This window comes from Pararge aegeria, chromosome 16 (genome assembly GCF_905163445.1).
Source record: "Pararge aegeria chromosome 16, ilParAegt1.1, whole genome shotgun sequence".
NCBI lineage: Eukaryota > Metazoa > Arthropoda > Insecta > Lepidoptera > Nymphalidae > Pararge > Pararge aegeria.
In genome coordinates, this window is record NC_053195.1 from 3455492 (window position 1) to 3467827 (window position 12336).

Sequence of the window (12336 nt, forward strand, 5' to 3'; positions counted from 1 at the left end):
TTAGTTGGAGACCAAGACTACTTTTATCATTTTACATTCCCATTTGCCAAGAATAAAATTAAGATTGATGAATCTTTTTTTATACCTACCCTTAATAGAATATTATTCCGAAAATTTTTAGTTAAATGTCTGTAATGTGAAAAAAAGTTTCAGTTTTACCATGGTTTCATAAAACCACACAATCCTTTTTTAAATCTGGATCGTGTTAATTAATTGCGATTATTGGTTGTGATAGTAAAAGTTTGTTTGTATCCATCAGTCTTAGCTCCTGTCACTAACAAATAATGGAAAAAAGGAAGAGGCGAAATCTCATAGTTAGTTAACTGGTTTAAAGAAGGTTGACCAAGAAAATATCTCACATAAGTTTTTGGACATTCCTAGCAGTAACATATTACTGAATTAACTACATTGCACACGCACAGCAAGGTACTCCTTCGCTTATTTAACATCCGACTGCAAGCTTATCTGAATCCTGAAGTAGCTTTGGAGCAAGCAGGATTCATTAAAGGCTATGGGGACAAAGTAGCTGATTTTCATACTTCGACAGATAATTTAAAGAGCTAGAGAGAGTACAATATCCCGCTCTTTATCTGCTTTGTAGACTTTTGCAAGGCCTTTGATACTGTGAGGTTGCATAAGTTATGGGAGGTACTCATTCAAGTGGGAGTACCTAACCACCTGATTCGTCTCATTTGCAGACTCTACGAGGACGGTTCTGCATCTATTCGGATAGATGACGTCGATTCGAAAAGCTTCCAGACACATACTGATGTTCGTCAAGGATGTAAACTGTCTCTACTCCTATTCAACACATATACGGAGTATATTATGAGATATATAGCTCATAGCTCGGCGAAGCGGGGCACATAGCTCAGTGAACGGATGAACGTTGGGGTTCCAAGGTGCTGGAATGGCGACCCCGCACAGGTAAACGCAGCGTTGGCTGCCCCCAACGAGGTGTACAGACAACGTCAAACGAGTCACTGGGAGCCGTTGAAAACAAGCGTAGCCAGGACAGTGGATTTTGGAACTACCGACAAAAGACCGATGTCCAGCAGTGGACTTCAATCGGTTGAAGTGTTGATGATGATAATATTGTGGGAATCTTGTTGGAGGAGTGCGACAAAGGGATTTCAGAGTTCAAGCAATTTTTGCGATTACTCCTAAAGATTATAGTAGATCTTCAGCCATGAAAAACCGACTGCAGAGCGAGATAAAAGATAGATAAACTGTAAAATGATGTTGAAAGAGAGCACTGTGCCGACTGTCTTTCCGGCTTCTGCTCGGTAGAATCTGTAGTTCAAACCGGTGGTAGAGTCATTACAAACCGTCTGTCTGACATGAAATAAATGTATTTTGAATTTGAATTTGTATTAGATATGGATAGATAAATAGAAAGATTTTTAATCCATTTAGATCAGAACTTCCTCCGCGTATAAGTCAACCTTAAAAGATAGACATATGCTGAATTGGACTTTTTTTTAGAACTTTAAAAGGGGGACAACTATGTCATACATTATTTTATCGAAACTTCAATCAGCGCAGCACACGCAGCGGAAGCTCTGAAGAGGAAAAAACCCCGATTTTGAAACATTTGTGCTTTGATCCTATTGGTCTTGGCGTAATGATATAGTTTCTGAGATCATCAAGTAAAAAAACTCTTCAGCTTTATATGTTAAGTATAAGATTGCATTAAACGTAATCTTACAGAATAGTCCTATTATGGTATAAAGGATCACGTAACCGATAATAAAGCCTGGTTGTAAATTATTGCTCTAACCAGGTTTTCTTACGATTTTTTATGACAATGTAAGATGGTGATAAGATAAAAGAACACTCGGCTAAGTTGGTGGGCTTCTTCCAGACCAGATTTATATGTTAACGATAAGATTTGAAGACAAGCATAAATAAAATCATTTATAACTTCATATCAAACTTTAAAAGGAAGGAAAGTTGTAAGATACACTTGTATTAAATCTAATGTTTGACTGCCACGTCAGCCATTTATTTGCATAAAATATTTAAGACCACGCTAATAATAAACAAATGAATTGATAAGATGTAAACATTAGTCTATAAGTAGTTTAGTTATTCTACACGCACTAAACACGTCGTCATAATTTGTAAATATATATTTACTTTGTCAATAAAACCAATTTGTTGTGTAATAATAGTATGGAAGGCCCTTTTTATATAATACTAGATGTAGCCTGCCACGCTTCGCTGTGGCACATTGTGATTGAATGGTTGAAATGAGAAACAAAATAAAGAACACATTTCATATAAGTTTAATTTTGCAATACTTGTGGATGCACAATATTTTTTGTTTTTCCACTGTCTGCTATGTGACTGATGCAAAAAATAGATAAAAACAATCCTTGATGCGTATTATATATCATGCTCAAATTTCAGCTCGATCGGTGCAGAACTTTTTGAGTTTCTGAAGCGTACACAAACCAACATAACATTTTTTTATATATAGATGATTGAACCCCTAGTATGAAATATTAGTCTTTGAGTATCAAAACAATGTAGGGTCTGAGTAAAGTGGACCTATTAGAGGTCATTCTAGTTCAAAATTAATCTACTTTGGTTCTTGATATTTTAGTAGAGTCATTTGCGAATATCAAGTAGATAAATACTTCTTATATTTCTATTTCTATCAGAACTTCATGGTAAAATAAACCTATTGTTAAAGACTAGAGTTTGTCTGCAATTGTTCCTGATTTTAAACAATAGCCTCTCTAGCCCCGTTTGCATAGACAAATAGGTTTTCCGTCTGTAAATCATAAATCTTTAATCCAAGGGAGTCGAAACGTCATACAAATTGGAGAGATTTACTTTATGAGTGGTTTAGCCCTGGGATTAGGACTTTGGCTTCACTTTCGGGGGCCCGGTTTCGAGTCCTAGCATGCACCTCTAACTTTTCTAAGTTATGTGCGTTTTAAATAATTAAAAACATCACTTTATTCAACGGGGAAGGAAAAGATCCCGAAGAAACCTGCATGCCTGAGAGTTCTCCGTAATGTTCTCAAAGGCGTGAGGAGTCCACTCCGCATTGGGTCAGCGTGGTGGAATACGGCCTGAAGCCCTCTCATAGCAGTGGCGTGGACTGGGTTTCTTACCAGGATATGAATACAGCAGGAAAATTGCATAAAATTGAAAAAATCCTCCTCCTATACGAGCTATATTAAAATTTTAGGGTATGCAGTGCTTTTATGCATGTATGAAGTGCACGTCACTGTCTCATAGTGGGATGAGATCCTTGCAGTGGGCCGGAAATGGGTTGATATAATGATAATGATGATGATTACTCCAAACTAGTAAAAATTTAAATATAAAATACCTTTTGATTAAACTACAAATGTTTTAATTTCTTTGACGACCGACTTTGCTTTTTTGTGACGGCCGACTGGCGCAGCGGGCAGCGACCCTGCTTTCTGAGTGGCCTAGACCGTGGGTTCGATTCCCAAAACTGGAAAATGTTTGTGTGATGAACATGATTGTTTTTCAGTGTCTGTGTGTTTATCTGTATATTATAAGTATTTATGTGTATCATATTCATAAAAATATCCATCAGCTATCTTGGTACCCATAACACGAGCTTATTTTGGGGCTAGATGTCGATGTGTATATTGTCGTAGTATATTTATTTATTTATTATTTATTCTTTGATACCAACGCAACGAGGTAATCGTATAACTACCATAACGCTAACAGGTTAGCCCGCTACCATCTTAGACTGTGTGCTGACCTAGGTAGGGCAGGGTAGGGTTTGCTCAGATCCCTACGGTGGGCAGACGGTTTGGTAACCGCTGTAGATAATAGTAATAAGGGTTCTCAAAGGTGTGAGGAGTCCACTAATTCGCACTGGCCTTCCGGCGGAGACTAAGGGAAAATTCGGTGTAAGAAACACCCAATAGCCAGTGTGAGAAACGTGGTGCGTACCAATTTTAAAATTAAATAAAACTATCTACTTCTGTAAAAAACTAAAACGCGGTGCGGCCCGTTCTCCCTTTTATTCCCGAAGTCTCCGATTGATTGGGTGGATTGAGTCCATGCGAATTAGTGGACTTCTCACACCTTTGAGAACACTCTGGAGAATGGGGGAGGCATAGAGACTATGCAGGTTTCCTCACGATGTTTGCCTTCACCGTTGATAGTGAAGCCATAAAAGAATAGCGAGTGATATTTTAATTGCTTAAAACGCATATAACATGCAAAGTGCTGGGATTCGAACTCGGCCCCTCAAAAGTGAAGTTGAAGTCCTACACGCTATCGGCGCTATATTTAATAAATATATTTCATTTAGTATGGTAGGTGATTTGTAGGTAACGTCGCCTCGTTTTATTTGCCAAGTAAAAGATATTAAAGATATAAATACGCATTGTGTGTATCATTCGTCATTAGTTACTCGCGGTTACGATGATAGTGTCTAGGGAGGTGAACGTCAAACATGGGGACAAAACGACGGTTCGTACATTTTGTTTCTTTTTTCATCTTGTTAGTATAACAGGACCTAGGGCAGGGTATAGTTTTTTTTTTCTCGTGGGGAAATCCTCATGGATACCACTACACCACGGGGAGGTGCAGTGGTAATGCCGGTCTCTTACCGGTCATGAGAACGCTTTCGCGCACAACCGCAACCCAGCCAGCGGTGCCTACCTGCAGGCAAGCCTCTGTGAAAACATCGCTAACCACTAATCACCATCGAAGGCACAGCAAGAACCCGGGGTATGCCTTTCAACTCGAGGACTTAACTCCGACGGGCGACAAAATCCCCGTATCTATCGCCCGGAGGTCCTTCTCAAGGGGGCAGAAGTCGGTTGTGCGCCAGCTGTCTACGCCCGACTCTTCCGGGGCGGAGCGGATAAGAGTCTACGTCGTCCTCACCTAACCGTTCGGCCAACTCCTTCTGCACCATCACATCCTCATAGAAGGAGACCATGGCCCTAACCACGGCTGGTAGCTAGAGTTCCTGCCCAACCGTAGCTACGGTTGCCTTGCGTGACTCCGCCCATTTGGCGTATTCAGCCAATGTATGCTGTGCTGTACCTGTGGCAAAGCCGCACTCATGACACACCTCAGTAATGGCAGGGCCACTTACACCAACTAAATGGAACTACATAGTGTATGGAAAATTATAACACAAATTAATTAAAGATGACATTTAAACATTATAAGAGACATTGTATTAATATTGTGTACTAAAGTGTTAACTACTCTGAGAATAATGAAATAAAGGTCATTAAATATTCTCAGAGTAACTCAACAATTCTCGGAAAAATGCTGTATACTCATGGAATAGATCCCATTGAGCATTACTGTCCAAGAACGCGTTGAGTGACAACAATAAACGCGGTATAGGTGCCATGCTTCTTGCAACAGTGTTAAAAGAAGGGACCACGAACAATTTGTGTTTTCGTGGGGAAGGTTATTATCTTTTGGGACACGTACCTATACAACACAGTTAGGTATGAAGATCTGGAGCATCGACGTCTCCTCGAAAGATTTGGCACATTATTTTAAGTTGGTCACCGCTTGACCTCCAGAGAGTTGAATCCTAAGCAATTTAATTTTTAAATTTTTAGATACCCTGCGCAAAACTTGAAGTCTTTCCCGTATTACTGCATGGTATGATCGGAATGTGATTTTGTGATTTTCAACGGTACTTTAGTCACGCGTAGTTTATTCAGTTCCGTAACTAGGACAGATAATGAGTGCAATCAGTAAAAACTTAAAGTATGCATCCTCTAAAAGAAATTTTTGTAACCATCCTTAGAGAATGCAACCATTCATTTGTCCATTGACTACTTAGTTAGAAAATCCAGTGGACATTTATGTTATTTATTGAAATATTATGCTTGAGTTATAATTAAGCGTGCGCGGTTCTAATATTAGTTTCCCTGAAAAAAAAAGAGGCTCCCATTTTATAGGTAACAAAACAAAAACGCAAGTGATAGGCGCGAAAATTATTAATTTGAACACACAATTTTCATTGTTTACCCAAGGAAACCAATTTTGCATGAATATGTAAACATGTACTTTGTTTTTTTTTGTTATTTGTAACCTTGCTTACCAAATACCGAATTAAACAAAACAAAAGCCTTTGATACCACCATGCGAAAATCTTGTGAAAAAAAACATTCAAATGTGTAGTCAAAAAATGTATGTCAAAAAACGACACGCGTACCTATAGTTCCTACGCTACGTGACGCGTAATAATAAATATGAATAAGACCAGGATCAGGAATCAATTGATATCAATTTTGTATGTGAAGTACGCGCTATATCTGATTTCTTTCAGTAAAAATTATGGCAGTGGTTTACACAAAAACTATTAGCGTTTCGGTTTCACAAATAAGTCTCGGAGACAGTAAATAATGTACCTCTGAAGACTGTGAAGTAATATTTCGGTTTTCATTTACACGCTGTATACAATAGTTCTACGTAGCAGCTACGGTTTAACGGAGACTCTAGGTAGAGCAGTACTGCAACACCGAGAGAGTTAATTAACGTTAGGAACAAAACAAAGACAAAGTGCCTTACGACTTAGTGTAGGGAACTAAGTTATTAATTACTATTCTATGTTACTTGCTTATAACCTGTGTAGTCTTTGAGGCAAGATGAAGCGAATATATGTGGAATGGTCATTTTTAGGTTTTTCTATTTTATCATTTTACTGCTCTGGGGATTGATTGTGTACGGAGGGAAGTTATAAAACAGCAGATGTAACAACGGTCATTTTATTGCACCTTTGTACTTAGTAGTAAGTAATATCTTTTAAAAGAGGTTGTAAACAAAGGAAAAGAACAATCCCAAATGGTACACGAAAATATTTAGTAATGTCTGTATGCGTGGGAACGTAGGTATGGATTTGTGTCGTTGCAAAATGGTATGTTACGAGTACCGAAAGTGAATGAATAAGAAAAGTATGACCGACCGTAACGAGGAACGTGCAATCCCGAACTAACCTTGATGTAGGACAGACCTCCGTCTTTTTGTCTGCTATCTCCGTATGAAAATAAATACACTTACATTTTAACCGTTTCGTGATTTCTTTCATATTCAATAATATTCGTATGCTAACATCCGATACCACATATATATCTAGCTTCTTTTCTTCGTCACACGCTTTTTTTTCTTCTTCAATATAGGTTAATTTGAAGTATAATTTAATTTATATATGTATTCAGTAGCGGTGATAGCGCATTTGGATTTAGCGTTCCGTTACTATATCGCGTAGAAACCGAATAGGGGAATCCAAAAAAATTGTCTTATTCATGTAGACCTTATCACAGGCACTTATGAAGCGTTCATACATTTAACATGTTACACTTGTTGTTACCATGTTACCATGGTACAGGTTACCAAGTTAGTGATGGTGATAACTGCATTCGTTAACTTAAAACTAAAGCTAGGAGGGTTCCAAACGCGCCTTGGTCTAAGAAGAGCCCACAACAAACTTAGCATCTTCATCTTCTATCAACTTACACTACTAACCTGTAGTGGAATAATAATAAACAATGCATTTCAGCTTAAAGACATTTATTTTCTCAAAAAAGAACACAATAATTCACTTACATCGAGAATACAATAATATTTTAAAATTAGTAGATACAAAATCTCAAAGTGCTTTACAGATGTACCATATTATTTAAAAGTAAAAATTTTTGCGGTTGGTTAAAGAAAAAGTTAGCGAGCGATAATACAAATCGTTTTATAGGAAAGAGGTCACATTAACTTAACTGAACGGTATTTTGTACATGTTCAATAACAAGTTTTTTAAACATTGGTAAACTTTTAGTGTTAATGATTATCTCAGGTAAATTATTGTACAACAGCACTCCCTCACACAGTATACTTTTCTTTCCATAATTGGTTCTAGTTTTAGATAGTAAAAATTTAGTTTTACGTTTTCTAAGATAGTTTGCGTATGTTTTTGTTTGAAATCGTATTTGTGAGAGTATATTATCGGTGCTTATTTTTCTTATTAAGGTGCAGGTTTTTAATGCGTATAATTGATTTATATTAAGAATTTTAGTCTCTGTATACAATTTATTTGTAGGAGTTAGATAGTTATACTTATAAAGAGCTTTAATAATTTTATTTTGGATAATTTGCAATTTTTTAATATGTGATTTCGCGGCGGTTCCCCAAATTTCGATGAGGTATTCAATATGGGGTTTAACTAGGGAGTTGTATATATTAGATCTTATTTTATTTGGTATACAGGATGATATTCTACGCAAAGCTCCTATTAAGGGCGAGATTTTTGTTTTAAGGTTGTCTATATGATTTTGCCACGTTAGTTTAGTGTCCATTATAAGTCCTAAATACTTTTCCGTATTTGATTTTTGTAAAGGATTACCGTAAATTTTCAACTGGGCGCAAAAATCATGTAGGCCGTCTTTTTAATATTTATGGTAAGTAAATTTGAGAGAAACCATTCGCCTAATTTATTTAAATCTCTTTGAACGTCTTCTATAATGTTTGTTATTTCGTTTCCAAAGTAAAATAGACAAGTGTCATCTGCATATAGAGTGATGTTTCCAAATACGTTAATTCTGCTAATGCTATTGATATAAACTAAAAACAGTAAAGGGCCTAAAATAGAGCCCTGTGGTATGCCATAACTCAACACTGCAGGACTACTTAAAAAAAAAATAATAATAACTATCTATCATTACATTTTGTATAATATCTTATTAATGAAACGTTTCCAGGCGAAAGAGGGTTTCCCGAGGATGGTGATTATTATAATGCTCGCAGAGTTCTGCGAGAGATTCTCCTTTTCGGGTATGCGAGGTACGTATTGTCTGGTGGGAGGCTTCGGCCGTGGCTAGTTACCAACCTGCCGACAAAGACGTGCCGCTAAGCAATTTAGCGTAGAAACGAATTAGGTATGGCTTAATTTGGACCAGGTTAATATAGCATAAAGCATTAAAATTGCATAAAATGTCCAAATCCTCCTCCGATGCCAGTTACATGAAAATGTTGGGGTAGGCAGCGCTTTTGTGCATTGATGAAGTGCACGCCACTAGCCATACCCCTTACCAGTCATGCCGCTTCCATTTTAGACTGCATTATCACTTGTTTGTGAGATTGCAGTCAAGGGCTAACTCGTAATGGAATAAAGAAAAGGATTGCGTGGTTTTAAAAGTGAAACGTTTTTTTCACATTATAGACATTTAATTAAAAATTTCGGAATAATATTCCATTAAGGGTAGAAAAATCGCTTCATCAATCTTAATTTTATACTTTGAAAATGGGAATATTATCATTCCCATGAAATGATAAAAGTAGACTAGGTCTCCAACTAAAAGTTTTATTGAACTCTGTATCTTAGAGTACGACATACATAATACTTCACAATTATAGACACATATTCAAAAACTGAAAACAATATTTTATAATCGTTAAATCATTTTGATCCGTTTTTCAATTATTCTATTTTCAATTCCATCATTAGTAAATTATTCACAGTTTACAACAGGTTTCACAGTTTATAAATGATACAAATTTAATGAACTGTGAAAATTTCAACTGTGTGCATGAGATACGCGCGATAAGTCCAAGTCCGTGGGTTCGATTCCCACAGCAAGAAAATTGATAGTGTGCTGAAAAAGACACATTTTTTGTATATTATAAGTATGCATGTGTATAATTCATAAAAAAAGTCCACCAATCCGCACTAGGCCAGCGTGGTTGACTACGGCTTGACCCCTTCTTATTGTGGGAGGAGACCCGTGCTCTGTAGTGGGCCGGTAATGTATTGATGTGATGATTCATAAAAGTATTCAGCAGTCATCTTAGTACCCATAACACAAGCTACGCTTACTTTTGGGCTAGATGGCGATGTGTGTATTGTCGCAAAATAAAAAAAAACAGACGGACAGGCGAACATATGTTCAGCGGAGGGTTAGTAAAAGGGTCAATTTTCAGGGTACGGAACCCTGCAAACGTTCTCATATCTACTTTTTTATTTTGTTTTCAGCATTCCTTACACTATACCTACGTAGTAAACTGGGATACTCAGACGAGGGAGCCACGGAAATCTACCACGTTTTCAGCACTTTCGTGTATTTCTTTCCAATTTTGGGTGGAATTGTTGCTGACAACTATCTCGGGAAGTTTAGGTATTCACTTTTTATTTTTTGAAATAAGCTAGCTTTTCTTTTATCCCTGATGCCTGAAATAAAGATATTATTATTGTTATAAAACCATTAGTACTTTTCGAAATCTCGATTTTCTCGAGAATGAAGTTTAAAACTAGAGTATGCACAGGCCGCTTGCAAACTACAAAAATAATTTTGCAATACGGGTTATAAAATATGTTATTTTTTATCGTAAAAATGGAATATTTTCCCGCCAAACTGGTTAACCTGTTAGTTGGGGAGTTAGCGCTAATCATCTAACACGCACCTAAAGCTAGAAGATAATTAAACTATATCTAGCATATCTTATTGCTAATTAATAGTATTTTAGCGAAAACAAAAAAAAAATTGAATAAAACCAATTACTCAAGGCTTATTAAAGAGTGAAGAAATTAAAAGGTAAGCAAAGTAGGTGTTCCTTCAACTTCTTCTTAAGAACTACTTAAGAACTACTTACTATACTATACTTACTTATTATCTATTCTAGGCAACTCATATTAAAGATTTTCGCCACAATGAATCGATCCAGTTTTTTACCAAACTTTTGGTACTGGTAATCTTGTCTGTCTGTCTGGTAATCTGTCTGTCTATTCTTAAGCTATCCCTCAATTTTATCGGATTTGAAATTTTTTATGTTTATTTGAACCACACCTTACTGGTAAGAAAGGCTTAAAGCGTTAAGACTTTTAGTAGTTAGAAATATCATCATCGGTTAACTATAGGACACTGATCTCCTCTTAGAATGAGAAGGATTTAGGCCGTAGTTCACCACGCTGGCGAAGTGCAGTTCGGTAGACTTCACAAGCCTTACAGCACATTACTGAGAACTCTCAGGCATGCCGGTTTCCTCACGATGTTTTCGTTCACCGTTAAAGCAAGTGATATTTAATTCATTGAATTAAAAATGCACATAACTCCGAAAAGTTAGAGGCGAATTGTTTATGTCAACTGTAACCCTTGGAGTTACTGAGACAAGCCAAAGACGACGGATTTTGGTACCCAACGACATATTATAATGTCAAGCAGTGGACGTCAATCGGTTGAGGATAGATGATGATGATATTTTCTGGGTCTGGGTGGTTTCCCGTCTCACAAGTATCTCATTGGCCCATTCGCAGTGGCGTGCACTTCATGTATGCACAAATCCACTGCATATAGTTAAAAATCATATTAGTCGTAAAGGAGATGGATTTTTCATGTTATGCATTCGTAATATTCTATTTATGTTTCAGGACTATTTTGTACTTGATGTTTGTTTACGCAGCTGGGAATATGCTTGTTGCTGTGACCGCGATCCCTCAACTGGAACTGCCCAAAAGGTACGAAACGTTCACAAGCGTACGTAAATGTACACGTGATGGTAGCACTATAGGATTTGTACGCTCCTAATCGATGGTAGGTTTCGACTGTCGATACTTCGTAACGTCAGAGTAAAATGGAGTTTATGCGCCTTGCGTTATAGCTTAAATTGGGCACGGATCTATAGAAAGCGTTCTTGGCATAATTCAAAACAGGATTGCAGAACATTAGATCGTGAAAGAGGTAAGAGGTGGATGAAAGTATGTACAAAATATATGCCCGTAATTTGTTTAAATTAATATTGAAATGGTAAAAAATGTGTGCAAACGGTTCGATTTAAAAAATATTTTCATATAACATCCCAATGCTTGAGAAAGTTTGTAGTCTATTTAAAATTGCGGTATAATTATTTACTACGCTACGAATAGCTCGCTGCGAGCAACGCGACCTTATTTGTAGAACTTTTAAAGGGGAACACCGTTGGTTTTATTGAAACTTTAACCGTTTACGCAGTGCAGCGAAAAAAAACCCGGATTGTGCTATGCTCCTATTGGTATTAGCCTGATAATATATAGCTTAGCCTTCCTCGATGAATGGGCTATCCAACACCGAAAGAATTTTTCAAATCGGACCAGTAGTTCTTGAGATCTTCGCTTTCAAGTTAACAAATACTTCAGCTTTATATATTAGTAAGAATATGATTTAACCGCTATGAAATTAAAAACGCTAGCCCATATATAAAATAGCTGCCTTGTTGGTCTAGGTCTTGGGGAGCAATTTCGACTGCAGATCACAATTCTCGGATTCAGGTCAATTAATTTGATTGGGTTTTTTAGCAATAAATTTTTAGAATTAGCTCGGAGTTTGAAAATTGGCGATG

At 36.9% G+C, this 12336-nt stretch overlaps 1 protein-coding gene across 1 annotated transcript in view; it reads left to right on the plus strand.

Moving 5' to 3' along the window:
- The first annotated feature begins 4425 nt into the window (after positions 1-4425).
- The window catches only part of LOC120630714 (peptide transporter family 1-like), a 28865-nt gene continuing 20954 nt past the window's right edge, over positions 4426-12336 (plus strand). Inside the window, exons 1-4 of the mRNA XM_039900002.1 lie at positions 4426-4473; positions 8727-8808; positions 9998-10139; positions 11390-11476. Coding sequence (XP_039755936.1) covers positions 4426-4473; positions 8727-8808; positions 9998-10139; positions 11390-11476 — 359 coding nt within the window. The remainder of the gene's footprint in view (positions 4474-8726; positions 8809-9997; positions 10140-11389; positions 11477-12336) is intronic.